Below are 19,616 nucleotides of genomic sequence, written 5' to 3' on the forward strand. Positions count from 1 at the left end.
GGAGAGCCCACAACCTCCATAGGTAACTGGTTACACTGTCGTACTGCTCTAACAGTCAGGAAGTTTTTCCTGATGTTCAGCTGGAATCTGGCTTCCTTTAACTTGAGCCCGTTATTCCGTGTCCTGCACTCTGGGAAGATCGAGAAGAGATCCTGGCCCTCCTCTGTGTGACAACCTTTTAAGTATTTGAAGAGTGCTCTCATGTCTCCCCTCAATCTTCTCTTCTCCAGGCTAAACATTGTCTACCTTTCGGAGGTATTTTGTGCGTACAGTTTGGTAACTTTGTCATTGTCCATCTGATTATATCCTTTTTGTGTATGTGTTTATTGTTAGTTGTATAATAAATTTTAATTAAAAAAATAAAATAAAAAAGAACTTTTGTGCTTGGGATTCTTTACAACGAGGAATGTCTCTTTCTACACTAAATCTCTCATTCCTCTTCCTGTGTAGCGATTATGAAAATTGTCCTTTCCCAACCATGTGGTGTGGTTCTGGTAGGAGACCCACACCAGCAGATCTACACCTTCCGGGGTGCCGTCAACGCTCTGTCTGAAGTGCGTCACTCCCATATCTTCTACCTCACACAGGTAAGACCCTTCACTTCACACCAGGTGAGAGCCTTCAGTGCCGCGGTTGCTGTTTTTATTGCTATTTTATCAATTTTTAATACTGCATCAGTTTTTTTATGTGTTTTTAGAATCATAGAATAGTAGAGTTGGAAGGGGTCTACAAGGCCATTAAGTCCAACCCCCTGCTCAGTGCAGGAATCCATCCTAAAGCATCCCTGGCAGATGGTTGTCCAGCTGCCTCTTGAAGGCCTCCAGTGTGGGAGAGCCCACAACCTCCCTAGGTAACTGGTTCCATTGTTGTATAGAATCATAGAATCGTAGAATAGTAGAGTTGGAAGGGGCCTACAAGGCCATCGAGTCCAACCCCCTGCTCAATGCAGGCATCCACCTTAAAGCATCCCTGACAGATGGTTGTCCAGCTGCCTCTTGAAGGCCTCTACTGTGGGAGAGCCCACCACATCCCTAGGTCATTGGTCCCATTGTCATACTGCTCTAACAGTCAGAAAGTTTTTCCTGATGTCCAGCCGGAATCTGGCTTCCTTTAACTTGAGCCCGTTATTCTGTGTCTTGCACTCTGGGAGGATCGAGAAGAGATCCTGGCCCTCCTCTGTGTGACAACTTTTCAAATATTTGAAGAGTGCCATCTTCTCTTCTCCAGACTAAACATGCCCAGTTCTTTCAGTTCTTATTGTTGTTCATTGCCTTGAAGAAGAGATAGTTTAAATAAATACAAATAACATTGTGGGGTAGGGTTGTCAGGTTTGAGCCATGGGCAGTCATTTGAAATGAACCAGGAATGTGGGGACAACCCCAGAATCAGGGACGAAGAATAGCCAAAGACTCAGGAAAACGTTCACGCTCAGGCCAGGCTCGGCTGGAACAGGAAGGTCTTTGTACTTCTTCCTGTCCAGAAAGGAGCCAATGGTCTGCCTGGGTGGGCGGAGTCAGTCCAGAAGGTTCTTCCTTGAGAAGGCAGTTCCGTGATTCACCACACGGGGCAGCCACACATGGATGTGTGGGCACCGCTGAGATCTCTTCAAGCCAATCTGGGACCGCTAAGCCTTTTGCTCTGATAACTTTCTGTCAAGAGCATAGGAGCAACCTTTTTTTAAAAAAAAGGACAGAGAGACATTTTCCTTAGCCTTGCAAGATATGGCAGTTGCGAGTGTGCTGGAGAGAGAAGCAGGAAATGGGCTTAGACAGAAAGGCAGCAATTAAGGCCTAGAGGCCAGGGAGGTTTCCCACAGAGCTCTGCTGTGGGCCTGAAGACTCAGCAGAGCTGGGTGATCCACATGCACGGCACTGCATCATTGGCCATGCATGGTGCCCCCCTCCTCCAGCTGATGGGCTGGGATGTGGAGAAGCCAGCCTGGCAAGAAAAAGAGGCCATTGTCTGCATGTAATGCTAAGCCCCCATGGGATAATTTCCCTGCGGGGTTTAACGGAATGTGATGGCCGCCGTTTTGAATGTGTAAACGGCAGTTGTATGCTTGTAACTTCCTGTGTTGTGTGAACCCAGCTCCGGGGGTTGTTTGAGGGGGTAGAATAACCCATGACACCAGGTTCACACTATTTTTATTTATTTTTTTCACTTCTATACCGCTCCCATAGCTGGAGCTCTCTGGGCGGTTTACAGAAATTCTAAAATTAAGATAAAAACGAGTATGTAGAATTTAAAATTCTAAAACACAGAACATACACACATAAAGCATTAAAAACCGTTAAAAACTAAACATGTGGGTGATTAAGATGTGCCGCCATATGCCTGGGCAAAGAGGAAAGTCTTAACCTGGTGCCGGAAAGACAGCAACGTTGGTGCCAGGTGAGCCTCGTCAGGGAGATCGTTCCATAGTCTGGGGGCCACCACCGAAAAGGCCCTGTCCCACGTTACCACACTCCGAGCCTCTCTCGGAGTAGGCACCCGGAGGAGGACCTTAGATGTTGAATGTAGTGACTGGGTATATTCACGTCGGGAGAGGCGTTCCATCAGGTATTGTGGTCCCAAGCCGTGTAAGGCTTTATAGGTCAAAACCAGCACCTTGAATTGGGCTCGGAAACATACAGGCAGCCAGTGCAAGCGGACCAGAGCAGGTGTTATACGGTCAAACCTTCTGGTTCCTGAAATCAATCTGGCCGCCGCATTTTGCACAAGCTGCAGCTTCCGAGCCGTCTTCAAAGGCAGCCCTACGTAGAGGGCATTGCAGTAATCTAACTTGGAGGTTACCAGAGCATGGACAACACTACATGGGAAGCTGGGGGGTGCCCACGGGTGCCATGCCAAAGGGTACCGGGCATGACACGAAGGCCCCCGTGGTTGAATTAAGCCACAGTGGGCTTTCGTGCGATTTGGGCACCGCTGAGCCAGCTCTCACGGGGAGTGAGCTGCGTTTGGGGCCTGTTGGAGCGAGATGAGGGCAATATATAGGATCCTGGAAGTGTCAGTTCGCCCTGTTTCTCTCTCTCTCTCTTTGTGAATTTTATCTGAGTTTCTCAAATGTCCTCCCCCCCCCCCGGCTCGCTTTTACTTTTGCAGAGTTTCCGGTTTGGCTCCGAAATCGCTTACGTCGGCGCCACCATTCTGGATGTCTGCAAGGGAGTCCGGAAGAAGACCCTGGTGGGGAGCAACCGGGAGGGTGAGGAGTTCTTCAAACCAAGTCCTGTTGCTCTTGCGTCTGGGTTTAAGGGCTCACTTTCTCTCTTGGCTCAGCCTGGCTAACTCGGACCGCTGTGTTTGGCAGGTGATGTCAGTGGAATTGACGTGACGGGGCAGGTGGCCCGCTTATCCCGGAACAACAACACTGTCTTTGACGATGCTGTGAACGTTACTGGTCGAGAACCACCAGCTAAGATCCACTTGCTTGGGGTATGTGTGTTGCGAAATACGTGGCAAAGTAAAATTAGGGCACCCTCAGAGTGTACCTTGGCTGCTTGGAAGCCTCTGAACTCTGAGGTTCACTGTGCCCTTACCAGGCTGAAGCTGGCAAGGCGGGAGGAGCAGTGGAAGCCGTCTTTGCTTCCCTATCCTCTGATCTTTGTGGGTTTTTTTTGCTAGATGGGCGTTTTGAGCCCATCTAGCAAGTGTGCTTCAGAGGGGTTGGGAAGGCGGCTGGAGGAGGCTCGGGATAAAACGTATCGTGGTTTCTCATCGAATCATAGAATAGTAGAGTTGGAAGGGGCCTATAACACCATTGATTCCAACCCCCAACTCAATGCAGGAATCATTCTCAAAGTACCCCTGACAGATGGTTGTCCAGCTACCTCTTGAAGGCCTCTAGCGTGGGAGAGCCCACAACCTCCCTAGGTAACTGGTTCCATTGTCATACTGCTCTAGCAATCAGGAGGTTTTTCCTGCTGTCCAGTCGGAATCTGACTTCCTTTAACTTGAGCCCGTTATTCCGTGTCCTGCACTCTGGGAGGATCGAGAAGAGATCCTGGCCCTCCTCTGTGTGACAGCCTTTTAAGTATTTGAAGAGTGCTCTCATGTCTCCCCTCCATCATCTTCTCCAGGCTCAACATGCCCAGTTCTTTCAGTCTCCCTTCATAGGGCTTTGTTTCCACCCCCCAATCATCCTCGTTGCCTTCCTCTGAACCCGCTCCAGCTTGTCTTCATCCTTCTTGTCAAGAGTATCATCAGTAGGGTTATTGCAAGGCCAGTCGACGACGCTCCTCTAATGCCATGTTTCTCACCTGCCCAAGGGCCTCTACTTCCCTTGCTCGGCTTCGTCCATTTTCTTCTTCCAGAACATTTGAGAACTACAAGTTCAATCGCAGCTTTTAAAGCTCAGCTAAAAACTTTTCTTTTTTCTAAAGCTTTTAAAACTTGATTTTGTTCTGACTTTTATACTGTTAGTTTTACCCTACCCTGTGCCTGTTTGGTGCATTCATTCTCTTCCCCTTCTTATTGTTTTATTATGATTTTATTAGAATGTAAGCCTATGCGGCAGGCTTTTGCTATTTGATTGTTTTACTCTATACAGCACCATGTACATTGATGGTGCTATATAAATAAATAATAATAAAATAATAATAATTTTGACTCTGTTCAGACGACACCCTAAGCCACGGTGGTTAAGCATTTTGAGCTAAACATTATGGCTTAGCCTGTCATGTCAACCATTCCTAATCATGGTGGCTAAATAACCATGGTGGCTACGTAACCATGGTTTAAACACACTCGCTCACCATTTGCTGCAGAATGGTTAGTGGCCTAACCATGGCTTAGTGTGTCGTCTGAACAGGCCCATTCTGTTCGGAGGACACAGAGGGGCACAGAAGCACAGCAGTGTGACTAGCACAAGATCAGTCAGTTACGTGGAATTCTTAAGCAGAAACTCGGGATGTCTTAGACCTTCTTCTCTTTTTCTTAGGGGCTTAAAGCCTTTGGTCTCGAGAAGATTCATGACATTTGGAAGCTCCTTCGTCCCGAATGTGAGTATCCTGGCTGGGGCGTGTGGTGAGACGCTGTGGTTGCAGCAAAAAGCTTCCTTTCTGAGTCTCTGCCTAATCAGGGGAAAACAGAGCCAGAACTCATTTGAGATCTTCCAAAATGGGGCCATTGGGATCTTCCAAAATGGGGCAACTGGGATCTTCCAAAATGGGGCCACTGACAAGCAAGAGGGGGATGTCAGCTTGTGGGGGGCGGGGGCGGGCGCCACACACAAAGATAAAAGAATCTTTAGAAAATAAACTCTTAGGGGAGCCCAACGCCCTCAAAAAACAGCACAGTGCAGACTGTGCATATATTCAGTTGCCACAGAATGTGTTTGGCGCAGGGCAGGGGGATGGAAAATTGTGGGAGGGGAAGAGGGTAATGGAATGGAGTATCGTAGAAGAGGGCACGGCCGGCGGGAACGCTTAACCGGAGCAATCCGCACTGCAACGTGTGGCTGCAGACCCTTCTCGTGGCATGGGATTTAGCCCTGTTCTTCTCATTGTGTCAGGGATTGGGTCAACAATCCTGGCTTGTGAGCGGACTTCGGCACGCTGATCCAGAGTCCAGCTGTAATGTAGGCAAGATGAGTAAGTTTGCAGGATTATGCTCTCTTTATTAATTTGGTTGATTAGGCATGATGAGAAAAGGAATTGAGCATAAAACGGCCAGTATCATACTGCCTTTATACAAATCTATGGTGCTGCGACCACACTTAGAATACTGTGGACACTTCAGGACACCACACCCAGAAAAGGATATTACAGAGCTGGAAAAAGTGCAGAAAAGAGCCCCTAAAATGATTAAGGGTCTGGAGCATCTCCCCTACGAGGGAAGGTTACATCAACTGGAATTAGGGAAGCTAAAGGGAGTTAGACATGTACAAAATCATGCATGGTGTGGAGAATGTGGACAGGGAGACATTTTTTCTCATTCTCTTGTAATACTAGAACCCAGGGTCATCCCATGAAGCTGATGGGTGAGAGATTCAGGGCAGATCAAAGGAAAGACTTTTTCCACACAGTGATAGTTAAACTATGGAACTCACTACCCCAAGATGTAGTGATGGCCACCCATTTGGATGGCTTTCAAAGGGGGTTGGATCAATTCCTGGAGGTGAAGGCTATCCATGGCTACTAGCCCTGATGGTTGTGTGCTATCTCCAGTATTCGAGGCAATAAGCCTGTGTGCACCAGTTGCTGGGGAACATGGGTGGAAGGGTGCTGTTACACCATGTCCTGCTTTGTTGGTCCCTGGCCGACAGCTGGTTGGCCGCTGTGTGAACAGAGTGCTGGTCTAGATGGACCCTTGGTCTGATCCAGCATCAGGGCACTTCTGATGTTCTTAGATGCCTTTCAGTATGTTGGTTTTCTCCATTTGACTTACAATAGAAAAAGAGTTCAGTTCATCATCATCATCATCATTATTATTATTTACAATTATATACCACCCCATAGCATAAGCTCTCTGGGCGGTTTACAAAGATTAAAACAATGAACAAGTTATAAAAAACTAACAAATTATAAAAGGTCCATAAATGTAGAAAGATTTTAAAATTACACCCATTAAAATCAAATACATTTTCATATATCTTAACCATACAACCAAATGCCAGGGTGGGCACGTATGGTTTTCAGCCCTCTTAAAAACAGTCACCTATCTCTTGGGAAGGAATTCCATAGTGTTGGGGCCACCACTGAGAAGGCCCTGTTGCTGCCGCTCTCCAACCTTACTGATCTTAGTGGAGAGCCAGTGAGTAGGGCTTCCAAGGAGATCTTAGAATCACAGAATCATAGAATAGCAGAGTTGGAAGGGGCCTACAAGGCCATCGAGTCCAACCCCCTGCTCAATGCAGGAATCCACCCTAAAGCATCCCTGACAGATGGTTGTCCAGCTGCCTCTTGAATGTAGTGTAGGAGAGCCCACATCCTCCCTAGGTAACAGATTCCATTGTCGTACTGCTCTAACAGTCAGGAAGTTTTTCCTGATGTCCAGCTGGAACCTTAAAGCACAGACAGCTCCATATGGGGGCAGGTGGTCCTTCAAATACCCTGCACTCAAATCAGAGGCAAGGCAGAACCAGATCTGAGCCAGAGCAAAGTGCGGACCACGCAGAACGATCAAAGAGAGGACAGATTTTGAGAGGCCTCAGGAAAGAACTCGGGGGCTGAGATGACCAGCTTGCCTGCCAGGAGGGAAACTCACCGTAAGGCTGCCATTTTCTGCAGCAGCCCCGTGTCCTTCGTGACGTTTAGCTCTCCCCTCGCTTTGTCCTGGTTTGTGTGTGTTCTCAGTGAGACTGGAGGTGAGGGACCCCTTCATCAAGCGGTGGGTGAAGAAGGGCTTTGCGGGCATCAAGGACTACGTGATGAAGGCGGAAGATAAGCAGCTGGGGATGAAGATTGCTATCGTGGAGAAGTACAGAGACCGCATTCCTGAGCTGATAGAAAGGATATCGCAGTGTCACGTCCACGCTCTGGAAAGTGCAGGTGAAAGACCCTGAGGATTTTCTTTAAAGCAGGGCTGTGGAACCTCTGAGCCGGGGAAAATCCGGCCCTCCCGGATTCCTCGGATGGCCACGCCCCTTCCCCACATCACCAGGTGATTCCTGCTGCCCCCCGTTAGTGTCTTGGCTTTTGCCCAGTTTCTTCCCCATTCCAAAAGGCTGAAATGCATCTCCTACAGCGGCGTTACAGGCAGGAAATGCATTCAGCCAAGCCATGCTTGTATTGCTGGCATTTTGGCTCTGCCCTTTTTAAGTTCACTTCCCCGCTTTTGCTTTCAGGCCCCAACTACCACTCCGAAATGGAATGTGGCCCTCTGGGTGAAAGAGGCTCCGTGCCCCTGGTTTACACCTTCATAAACCGATCGTTGAAATGAGCTGGAAGGAGGGAGGGCCAGATAGCAAGGCACTAAGATCTTGGATCGGTTTTAGACATATGGCAGCCTCTTACTTCAACCTTCCTCAGCCTCTTTTGGACCACAACGCCCAGCATTCCTGAGCGTTGGCCATGCTGGCAGAGGCTGATGGGAGTTGAAGTCCGCAACTTTTGGAGGGCGTCGGTTTGGGGAACTTCATCCGATGCCTATTAGGGTGCAAGCATTCATCAGCAAACCTTGCAAAGGTCTTTCCACGCCCTTGTTTTCAGACGGCTGCTAAATCCAGGAAGAGATCAGCTTGGATCCATGGACTGGGGTCTTCGCTTTCCTCTCTTGTTTGGAGGGCTGGTGTAGCGTCGTGGGTTGGTGGTGGGCTGTGAGTTTTGATTTATGTGCCCCAGGCACAGAGTTCCTGATTGACCGTAGTTTACCCATGCAGCTGAATGAAATGGTAGAGTCCTGCAGTGGCAAAGTGGACTTGAAAGTTCTGGTAGGGAATGCAGCATTTGGAAATTCCTCATTATTATTATTATTATTATTATTATTATTATTATTATTATTATTATTATTATTATTTTATTTCTTACTCGCCTCTCCGATTGGATCGAGGCGTGGAACAACAGCAAACATAAAATACTGATTAAAAATATAGTATACACTGTTGAAAACATCCTAAAAGCATACTAAAAGTATCCTAAAATTCTACTGGATAGGCCTGCCGGAAGAGATCAGTCTTGATAGCTTTCTTGAATGCTAAAAGACTGTCAAGCTGATGAGTCTTCTCCGGCAGGCCATTCCACAGTCTGGGAGCAGCAGGAGAGACCGTCCTCTGAGTAACAGTTGTTAATCTAGTTTTTGCTAGCTGAAGTAGATTTTTCCCAGAGGACCTGAGTGTGCGGGGCGGATTGTACGGGAGAAGGCAATCGCGCAGGTAGCCTGGACCCAAACCATGTAGGGCTTTAAAGGTGATAACCAACACTTTATACTTCGCCCGGAAACTAATTGGCAGCCAGTGAAGGGATTTTAAAACTGGTGTAATGTGGTCACCCCCAGATGTACACCAACCTGGCTGCCGTATTTTGAACTAGTTGAAGTTTCTGGACTAGGCACAAAGGTAGCCTTATGTAGAGAGCATTGGAGAAGTCTCAGTTGTTTCATAGAAGCATAGAAGCATAGAATAGCAGAGTTGGAAGGGGCCTACAAGGCCATCGAGTCCAACCCCCTGCTCAATGCAGGAATCCACCCTACAGCATCCCTGACAGATGGTTGTCCAGCTGCCTCTTGAAGGCCTCTAGTGTGGGAGAGCCCACCACCTCCCTAGGTAACTGGTTCCATTGTCGTACTGCTCTAACAGTCAGGAAGTTTTTCCTGATGTAAACAAATAAACAAACAAACAAATGACACCCAGGGGTGGGGGGAACACCCAACAAACGCTTTCCTACCCATATTACTTTTGTGAGGATTTCTTTATGTAAGGGAGTGTTGGAAAATAGGAAAAAAACCCTCCCATGGTCTTAAATGGTACAGCCCATTCCACCAGCTCAAGAGTCCACCCTCTCATTCTGCTTGTGAGTCATCCAGGCCTTTCTCTCCACCTGCAATGTGAGAATTCTCTGGCCCACCTCGCTGGGCTGAATCCATGACACTTGAGAGAGCACCTTTCCCCTGATCAATCTATCCAGTCACTGAAGTCCTAAGACGGGATGCGCCTGGTGGTTCCACATGGCCCAGTTGGAGTCCGCCCAGAGTAGAGCCTTCCCTGTGGTGGCCCCGTTTCTGTGTGGAACTCCCTGCTTCTGGAGATCAGGCAGGCACCAACACTGTGATGTTTTCAGCGCCTGCTAAAGACATCTTTATTTCAACAACCCTGCCTTGACTGACCAGCCACAGGTTTTATTGGTATTCTGTTTTTTTAAAAAAAAAATTAATTAAAAAATTGATTAATATGGTGTTTTATTCCATTTGGCTTTTATTGTTCACTGCTCCTGAATATTTTTCGATGTGGAGTGATATGTAAATATATATATATATTTTAAAAACATGGTAATCATGTCTGTGAAGAACTTGGTGGTAAACGCATCCTTTTTTGTTTTGCTTTGCGTGTGTTAAGATTATGTCCTGGGCACCGTGCATAAGGCCAAAGGGCTAGAATTCGACACCGTCCAAGTATCGGATGACCTTTTGAATGTTCCTATTGCACAGTATTTTTACAGAAGTTTTAAGAAGTACCGAACAGGTAAGGAAGACTCTCTGCTCCCTCTTTATTTATTTATTTCATTTCATTTCATTTCATTTCTATACCGCTGAATAGCCGAAGCTCTCTGGGCAGTTCACAAAAATTAAAACCATGAAGAGCACAATAAAACAACCAACAATTAAAAAACACAAAATACAATATAAAAAGCACAACCAGGATAAAACCACACAGCAAAAAAATTGATATAGGTTAAAATACGAGATGAAAACAGCAGAGTTTAAATTGAAGTTAAAATTAAGTGTTAAAATACTGAGAGAATAAAAAGGTCTTCAGCTGGCGATGGAAGGAAAACAATGTAGGCAGCAAGCGAACCTCTCTGGGGAGCTCGTTCCACAGCCGGGGTGCCACAGCAGAGAAAGCCCTCCTCCTAGTAGCCACCTTTGGCAGGGGCTCGCGGAGAAGGACCCCTGTGGATGATCTTAAGGTCCAGGCAGGCACATATGGGAGGAGGCGTTCCTTCAAATAACCTGGCCCCAAACATTTTAGGGCTTTAAATGTTAATACCAGCACTTTGAATCGGGCCCAGACCTGGACTGGCAGCCAATGAAGTTGTAGAAGGACTAGCGTGATATGATCTCGTCGGCCAGTCCCTGTTAGTAGGCGGGCTGCCCTATTTTGTACCAGCTAAAGTTTCCGGAAAGTTTCCCTCTGTCACCTATTACTGGAGTTTATTTATTTATTATTGCATTTATATCCCGCCATTTTTCCTCCCAGGAACCCAAGGCGGCATACATAATCCTCCTCCTCCTCTCCATTTTATCTTCACAACAACAACCCTGTGAGGTGGGTTGGTCTGAGAGTCCGTGACTGGCCCAGTCATCCAGTGGGCTTCCATGGCCGAGTGGGGACTAGAACCCAGATCTCCCGACTCCCAGTCCGACACTCTAACCACTACACCACACTGGCTACACCGCATTGACTTACTACAGGGGTGGGCAACTTGTGGCCTGTTTGGTGCATGCAGCCCCCGCCCCCCATTTTTTTGTGTGGGCCTCAACATGCCCCCGGGCTGCTGCTGCTGCCACAACTGCATTGCCACCGAATTTCAGAGCCACGGCAAACAGAGGGAAAAGCTACCTGTTAGCTTTAAAACCAGACGAAAATTCAGGCTTTCCGGGAGTGCAATTTTACACGAGAACAAGGCTTGCGGCCCCCAGGCCATGCTTAAAGGGGAAAAAATGGCTACCAAATTGCTGCCAAATTTGCTAATGGCCGTTTTGGCAGGGAAGATAAGCGAACATCCAAACTGGAGCGTCCCATGACGATTTGTGTTTGGTATTTCCCAGACTCGTCGCCTGGAGGATCTTGGGATCTACCATTTGGTAGCTTTCTTGTCCTTGTAATGAGGAGGCAGGAGCCCAGGACTGTGCAAGCTTGAGGCTCATACTTCCTCTTCCCCCACCCCTCCCGGAAGAAATCCTGGAGGGGAATAACCTGCAAACAGACCTGTCTTGAGAAACGTGCAACTGGAAATCATCTGGTTCCTGATTTGGGTCTCCCTTGTGCCTTTGTTTCAATCTCCTTCTAGACACCATCCTGGAGGATGAATGGAACTTGCTGTATGTGGCCGTCACGCGGGCCAAGAGGCGCCTCGTCATGCCCATATGTCTACGCCATCTCCTGACCTTGGCCGGGGTGAGTTAAAGCTTCAAGAAGGATCATAGAATCATAGAATAGTAGAGTTGGAAGGGGCCTACAAGGCCATCAAGTCCAACCCCCTGCTCAATGCAGGAATCCACCCTAAAGCATCCCTGACAGATGGTTGTCCAGTTGCCCCTTGAATGCCTCTAGGGTGGGAGAGCCCAAGACCTCCCTAGGTCATTGGTTCCATTGTCGTACTGCTCTAACAGTCAGGAAGTTTTTCCTGATGTCCGGCTGGAATCTGGCTTCCTTTAACTTCAGCCCATTGTTCTACGTCCTGCACTCTGGGAGGATTGAGAAGAGATCCTGGTCCTCTTCTGTGTGACAACCTTTCAAGTATTTCAGTCAAGATTCAGATAAGCTGGAGGGGATTCAGAGGAGGGCAACGAGGATGATCAGGGGATCTGGAAACAAAGCCCTATGAGGAGAGACTGAAAAAAATTGGACATGTTTAGCCTGGGGAAGAGAAGGTTGAGGGGAGACATGATAGCACTCTTCAGATACTTGAAAGGTTGTCACACAGAGGAGGGCCAGGATCTCTTCTTGAACCTCCCAGAGTGCAGGACACAGAATAACGGGATCAATTGACAGAAAACCAGATTGTGGCTGGACATCAGGAAAAACATCCTGACTGTTAGAGCAGTACGACAATGGAACCCATGACCTAGGGAGGTTGTGGGCTCTCCCACACTAGAGGCCTTCAAGAGGCAGCTGGACAAACATCTGTCAAGGATGCTTTAGGGTGGATTCCTGCATTGAGCAGGGGGTTGGACTCGATGGCCTTGTAGGCCCCTTCCAACTCTACTATTCTATGATTCCTCTTTCTCATTCCACCTACTTCCTTGACCTGCAGCGAGTTTTCAGATTGGAAGAAGCTCTGTTTTAAAGAGCTGCTGAACCATGGGCAGAAACACGCAGAAAACGTTGGGTTTCTGCCTGTTTAAACTCAAACCCCGTTTCCTCACTCCTGTGCCTGAGGAAAGAGAAAAACGCTTCTTGCGCAGCTCCAGCGAAGTGTTGTTTTTCATTGAGCAGGGGGTTGGACTCGATGGCCTTGTAGGCCCCTTCCAACTCTGCTATTCTATGATTCTATGATTCTTCCTCTCCAGGAGCACTATGTGCGACCGGTGTTGATGAGCGAGGCCTGCAAGGAGGCTCCCCTGCTGTGTTCGGTGGAGGAGTGCTTCAGTTCCCTTTCTGACGAATTGCTCATAGTTGTGAGGAGAATGCCTTTTGTTTATGTACGTATCCCGGCTTACTTGTCTGAGGACTGAGAGACTGATGGAGATCAAACACAATTTCTCCACTCCCCTCGTGCTCTAGTTTTGATAACTCCGGTTTAAAACGTTGTCTGGATCTGCACAACTGGAGAGAGTTTGCTGTACAAAATTAGAGTTGATATGAATGATAGCAACCAAGGAGTGCCAAAGTGCAATATTCTAAATACTAAACAATATTAGCAAGGGGGTGATAGAAATCTGAATAATGTGGTTTTTTTTAATTTGACATAAACTTCTTTCTACAGAATAAGAAAATGTCACAATATTTTTTGAACTGACATAAATTTCTTTCAACATAAATGTCTTTCAATAGGCTTTTTTAAACATTTATTTATTTATTTATTTATTTATTACATTTCTCTACCGCCCAATAGCCGGAGCTCTCTGGGCAGTTCACAAAAATTAAAAACATTCAAAGTATAAAACAACAGTATAAAACCATAATATAAAATACAGTATAAAAGCTCAACCAGATCAAAACAGCAGCAATGCAAAATTACAAATTTAAAACTCCAAGTTAAAATTTATTTATAGACCATTAAAATACTGGGAGAATAAAAAGGTCTTCACCTGGCGTCAAAAAGCATATAATGTCTTTCAATAGGCTTTTAGGCATAAATTTCTTTCAATAAGCTTTTTTAACTAATTTCTTTCAATAGGCTTTTAGGCTTTTTGTAACAAATTCCTTTCAATAGGCTTTTTTAACAGATATCTTTCAATAGGCTTTTAGGCTTTTTTAACATAAATTTCTTTCAATAGGCTTTTTAAACATAAATTTCTATCAATAGGCTTTTTAACATAAATTTCTATCAATAGGCTTTTTTAACAGATTTCTTTCAACAGGCTTTTAGGCTTTTTTTAAAACATAAATTTCTTTCAATAGGCTTTTAGGCTTTTTTTAAAACAAATGTCTTTCAATAGGCTTTTTTAAACAAATTTCTTTCAATAGGCTTTTAGGCTTTTTTTAAAACAAATTTCTTTCAATAGGTTTTTTTAACATAAATTTCTTTCAATAGGCTTTTTTAACATAAATTTCTTTCAATAATCTTTTTTAACATACATTTCTTTCAATAGGCTTTTAGGCTTTTTTAAAAAACATAGATTTCTTTCAATAGCCAAACAGGTTACCGGTATAAATTAATCCTGTTTTCGCTGATTTTGTGTCTTCAGAATTACACCAATCAAAGGGATAATGCCATGGCCAAAAAGGCAGGGATTCCAAACATCATTCTTGAATGCTCAAAGCCCGGCAGAGGAACCTCAAACAATATTGTGACATTTTGTAATTCTGTGGAAAGAAGTTTATGTCAAATTAAAAAACAAACAAAGACATTATTGAGATTCCTATCACCGCTTGTTAATATTGTTTAGTATTGAGAGTTTGCTGTAGCCATGATTGACCTGCTGTGAAGATTTTCATTGCTGTGTAAGGGCGCGATCCTCTGAAGACTTAGGCAGAAAAAAGTCCTCCAGTTCTCAGCATTCCCCAGCCAGCATCCTTCAAAAAGTTGGAGGACTTTTTTTTTGTCTAAGCATCCAGAGGGTTTCACCCTACATCTCCCAGAGTATTTTATTTATTTATATATTTATGTATTTATTACATTTATATACCGCCCCATAGCCGGAGCTCTCGGGGCGGTTTACAAAAGTTAAAAACAATGACCATTAAAAACAAATATGATGCAAAAATTTAAAAGCATAAAAACAGCAATATCCATTTAAAACAGCTATTCTGGGGTCAGTTAAAAACTCAGCATATGTTGTTAAATGCCTGGGAAAAAAGTCTTAACCTGGCTCCGTAAAGAGAACAATGTTGGCGCCAGGCGAGCCTCGTCGGGGAGATCGTTCCATAATTGGGGGGCCACCACTGAAAAGGCCCTCTCCCTTGTTGCCATCCTCCGAGCTTCCCCCGGAGTAGGCAGTCGGAGGAGGACCTTAGATGTTGAGTGCAGTGTACGGGTAGGTTCATGTCGGGAGAGGCGTTCCGTCAGGTACTGTGATCCCAAGTCGTGTAAGGCTTTATAGGTTAAAACCTTGAATTGGTCTCGGGAACGTATAGGCAGCCAATGCAAGCGGGTCAGAATCAGCCTTATATGTTCGAACCTTCTGGTTCCAGTTATCAATCTGGCCGCTGCATTTTGCACAAGCTGCAGCTTCCGAACTGTCTTCAAAGGCAGCCCCATGTAGAGCGCATTGCAGTAATCTTATTTGGAGGTTAGCAGAGCATGGACGACTGCAGCTGGGTTATCCCTGTCCAGATAGGTGCATAGCTGGGCCACCAACCGAAGTTGGTAGAAGGCACTCTGAGCCACTGAGGCCACCTGAGCCTCAAGGGACAGTAATGGTTCTAGGAGAACCCCCAGACTATGAACCTGCTCCTTCAGGGGGAGTGAAACAGAACAGGTTGAGCACCCACTATCCTGTCAGAGGAACCACCCACTAACAGCATGTCAGTCTTGTCTCTTGTGCTTGAATATCGCTTCTGTGCTTTAAAGTAGATTCCTGCAATGAGCAGGGGGTTGGACTCAATGGCGTTGTAGGCCCCTTCCAACTCTACTATTTATTTATTTATTCATTCATTTATTTAATTAATTTATTACATTTATATACTGCCCCATAGCCGAAGCTCCTTGGACAGTTTACAAAAGTTAAAAACAGTAAACGTTAAAAAAGTATACAAAATTCAAAAAACCATCAGAAACATAAAAACAACAGTATAAAAACAACAGTATTAATTTAAAAACAACAGTTCTGGGGGCCGTTAGAAAACAAACTTAGTGTTGTTAAATGCCTGGGAGAAGAGAAAAGTCTTGGCGCCTGAAAGATAACAATGTTGGCGCCAGGCGAGCCTCATCGGGGAGATCGTTCCACAGTCGGGGGGCCACCACCGAAAAGGCCCTCGCCCTTGTTGCCATCCTCCGAGCTTCCCTCGGAGGAGGCACTCAGAGGAGGACCTTAGATGATGAGCGCAGTGTACAGGTGGGTTCATGTCGGGAGAGGCGTTCCTTCAGGTATTGCAGTCCCAAGCCGTGTAGGGCTTTATACGTTAAAAACCAGCACCTTGAATTGGGCTCGGAAACGTGTAGGCAGCCAATGCAAGCGGGCCAGAGTTGGTGTTATATGCTCAAACCTCCCTGTTCCAGCTATCAATCTGGCCGCTGCATTTTGCACAAGCTGCAGCTTCCGAACCGTCTTCAAAGGCTGCCCCATGTAGAGGGCATTGCAGTAATCTAATTTGGAGCTTACCAGAGTATAGGCAACTGAAGGTATTCTATGAGTCTTCTCTCACTTCACGCTCTTTGCTTCTGCAGTAGCACCACAGTGCTATTGTGGCACCTAGTGGCAGAATACAAGCATTACAACCCCGTATTATAACCCTAGTGTCAGCTGGGAGGGAGGAAGCACCCACATATGCCAATCCAGAGTAGGGCGTGTCTATACCAACCATTACAGAAGGCTGCATGCAATCTACAGTCAGACAGGCAACCCTACGCGTTAAATCAATGCTAGCCCAAGTTGAAAATGGGCGGGCTTCCTTTCTGAAATGTATTCCGGCTCAGCCTTGAGTTAACCCTCCAATGGAAAGACGTCCTCATAGCAGTGTGGATATGTGCCCTTGTTTTGTGAACTTCGTGGACAAGATGGCATCTCTGCTCTTTACAGATCTTTAAAGCGATGCTCATGAACCTGAGGCATCTGCTGGCTATGATACCCAAGCAGCAACATATACAAGAGATAGGTCAGCCTTCCTCAACCTGGGGCGCTCCAGATGTGTTGGGCTACACCTCCCAGAATGCCCCAGCCTGGCTGGGGCATTCTGGGAGGTGTAGCCCAACACATCTGGAGCGCCCCAGGTTGAGGAAGGCTGAGATAGGTGGACAAGGGGAGAAATTCGTTCGGTTCACATTTTAACGCAAACGTCCCTAAGTTCGCACTTTCAAAGCAATACGTGAACCGAGACTGGGTTATCCTTCAAAATTCACACAGTGCTGAATTTTGCAGCGAAGCAAAAATGAGACTATTAGTCGAGATAGCATTAAAAATGCATGACCTTGGGAACATTGCTTGCGAAAAGGGTCCTATTTTGGCAAAACCGCATTAAAATGCATATGTATTACAGGAAATGTGCACCAAAACGTGGGCGAATTTTTGTGCCAACTTTTAAAAAAACAATTCAGAAAGTTCAGGAAGTACTAAGCATTTAAGATTTCGTGACAGTTTTTCATTTCTGTCCATCCCTGTCATGTGCCGAGTTAGTGTTAAAAGGACCCTCTTGGCCTGAATGTGGGCCCTGCAATAGCAAAATGGATATTATTTTTTAACGGCAGCTTTAGTGCTACGGAGTGCTAAACAGGCCAAATTTCTGAAGTTAAATTTGACCCAGAGAGCACTCAGTAGCCAATATGGAGTGCTTAACTGGTCACAGTTCGCTTCAGAACCTGCTAGTATGGTGTAGGGGTTAGAGTGTGGGACTGGGAGTCGGGAGATCCTGGTTCTAGGCCCCACTCGGCCATGGAAACCCACTGGGTGACTTTGGGCCAGTCACAGACTCTCAGCCCAGCCTACCTCACAGGGTTGTTGTTGGGAGGATAAAGTAGAGAGGAGGATTATGTACGCCCCCTTGGGTTCCTTGGAGCAAAAAAGGTGGGATATAAATGCAATAATAAATAAATGAAATAAATTTGGCCCATTTAGTGCTTTGTAGCGCTAATGCTGCCATGAAAAGCACATTTTTTCTTGCCCCCCCCCCCGCACTAGCTTACAGCATGCAGGGACTGGGGGTCCCCCCCCCGAACTCCTCCCCCGAAGATGCTTGCCATTGCTCTAGATTTACAACTCTTCATCACAACTGTGGCTGCTGGAGGGGTGTAGCCAGAAGAAGCATTAAGGTTGGAGTTAGTGGGCATACCCCCCCCCTTCCACACACTCAGTGAGTCAGCGGAGCGCGGGGCGTTGCAGATGTCATAATTTCTACAAACCTTGTTTTCCTGGCAGAGCGACGGCACCAAAGACCCCGGGGGTGTCTGTTGCCCCGGCTGCATGGACCAGCGCCTGGGCCCTCTGGCATGGCTCACCTTTGTCCCGACCGGGTCGTATGCCATGGAATTCAGAGATTACATTTTTCGGATCCCGGACAGGCCCTGAAACGGCTTTGGGTGGTTTTGAAAACTGGGCGAGGCTGCGCTCGGGTTGTGGCTGATGGAAGGAGAAGGGATGTGTGTGTCTGTACATTGATGGCGCTATAAGTAAATAAGGAACAAATGCAAACCAAAGACTGCCGGTCATTCAAGAGGCAGCTGGACAACCCTCTGTCAGGGATGCTTTAGGGCGGATTCCTGGATTGAGCAGGGGGTTGGACTCGATGGACTTGTAGGCCCCTTCCAACTCTGCTATTCTATGATGCCAATTTTGCCTTTTTGGTGAGAAGTGATGTGGGCATACTGCACTTTGGAGAACGCCGTCATTGCGATCCAGTGACCACGAATCCGATAGACGAGCCAGGAGAAAGCCATCCGTAGGAATATTACTGAGCTGCCGTGTGGGTCGGCACCCCTCTTTGCAGTGTTTGGGGCAGAGAGAAGGGTCTTTTCGTACCGCTGCCAGTTCTTCCATTTACACCTAGCTCTAACCACCGTGCCCGCTGTACCCTATGATACGGGTGGAGCTTGTGGGAGCCAAGTGGGCAAGTTTTAGCGTAAACAGTGGCTGACGTACTGTTCTGTTTGGACTGGCGGGCATTGGGGTAATGGCAGGCGAAATTACAAGTACAAAGAGGAATAAAACAAAAAGATAACTTTAAGAGAGATTGGCAAAGATACATCGAATATATGAAGAAAGAAACGAATAGAACAACTCTGGCAGAGGCTTATAGGATGCTCTGGGACTCATAAAAAACAAGTAGAGTTTAGGAAAATTAACAAAGGAAGAGACAAATAGAAGTGATCTAACATGCCAGAAGAAGAGATGGAAAAACCTGTGAGAAAGTCTTCCAGGCCGGGGTGGGGAGGGAAAAGGAAGGAAGAGCTAAAAAAATGGTTACAAGTTAAAACTCGAAAAGTAATTATGTTTATAAATTTAGGAGGAGAAAAATGTTACTTTATAATGAACATGGACCTATTTATGAATATTTGTTTAAATGTATATCTTGGAAAAATAAATAAAGCAATTTAAAACCGAAAAGCACACCACAGCAATGGCTGACGTACTGTGTAGTTTGGAATGGCGGGTGTTGGCGTGATGGCAGGCGAGCGTTGAAGGCTGAAGAGGGCTGCACCCCACTTCTGCAGCAAAGGCCTCCCCTGTCTTGATGTGCCTGGGCCTGTTTTTTAGGCTCATCGTTTTTTTAAGTCGTTATAGTGATTATAAATGTAGGTGTATATTGTATGTTTTCGTGGTTTTTAATTTTTGTATATTGTTTTTACGTGTTTTTATCTTACGTAAACTGCCCAGGCAGCTTCGGCTACAGGGCAGTACACAAATGATAATAATAATAATGATGATGATGACGATGTCTGCTTTGGTATTCCCTACTGACGCATTGCTTCCGGAATGGAAGCCGT

The 19,616-nt window shown here is 46.2% G+C and overlaps 1 protein-coding gene across 1 annotated transcript in view; it reads left to right on the forward strand.

Annotated features, from left to right (window-relative positions):
* FBH1 (F-box DNA helicase 1) overlaps positions 1–19,164 on the forward strand; it is a 46,114-nt gene extending 26,950 nt beyond the window's left edge. The window contains exons 13-21 of the mRNA XM_063134606.1: positions 451–587; positions 3,103–3,202; positions 3,308–3,432; positions 4,937–4,997; positions 7,293–7,487; positions 9,989–10,114; positions 11,664–11,770; positions 12,886–13,017; positions 18,052–19,164. Coding sequence (XP_062990676.1) covers positions 451–587; positions 3,103–3,202; positions 3,308–3,432; positions 4,937–4,997; positions 7,293–7,487; positions 9,989–10,114; positions 11,664–11,770; positions 12,886–13,017; positions 18,052–18,201 — 1,133 coding nt within the window. The 3' untranslated portion in view covers positions 18,202–19,164. The remainder of the gene's footprint in view (positions 1–450; positions 588–3,102; positions 3,203–3,307; positions 3,433–4,936; positions 4,998–7,292; positions 7,488–9,988; positions 10,115–11,663; positions 11,771–12,885; positions 13,018–18,051) is intronic.
* Positions 19,165–19,616: the final 452 nt, after the last annotated feature.

Source organism: Elgaria multicarinata, chromosome 9 (assembly GCF_023053635.1).
Source record: "Elgaria multicarinata webbii isolate HBS135686 ecotype San Diego chromosome 9, rElgMul1.1.pri, whole genome shotgun sequence".
NCBI lineage: Eukaryota > Metazoa > Chordata > Lepidosauria > Squamata > Anguidae > Elgaria > Elgaria multicarinata.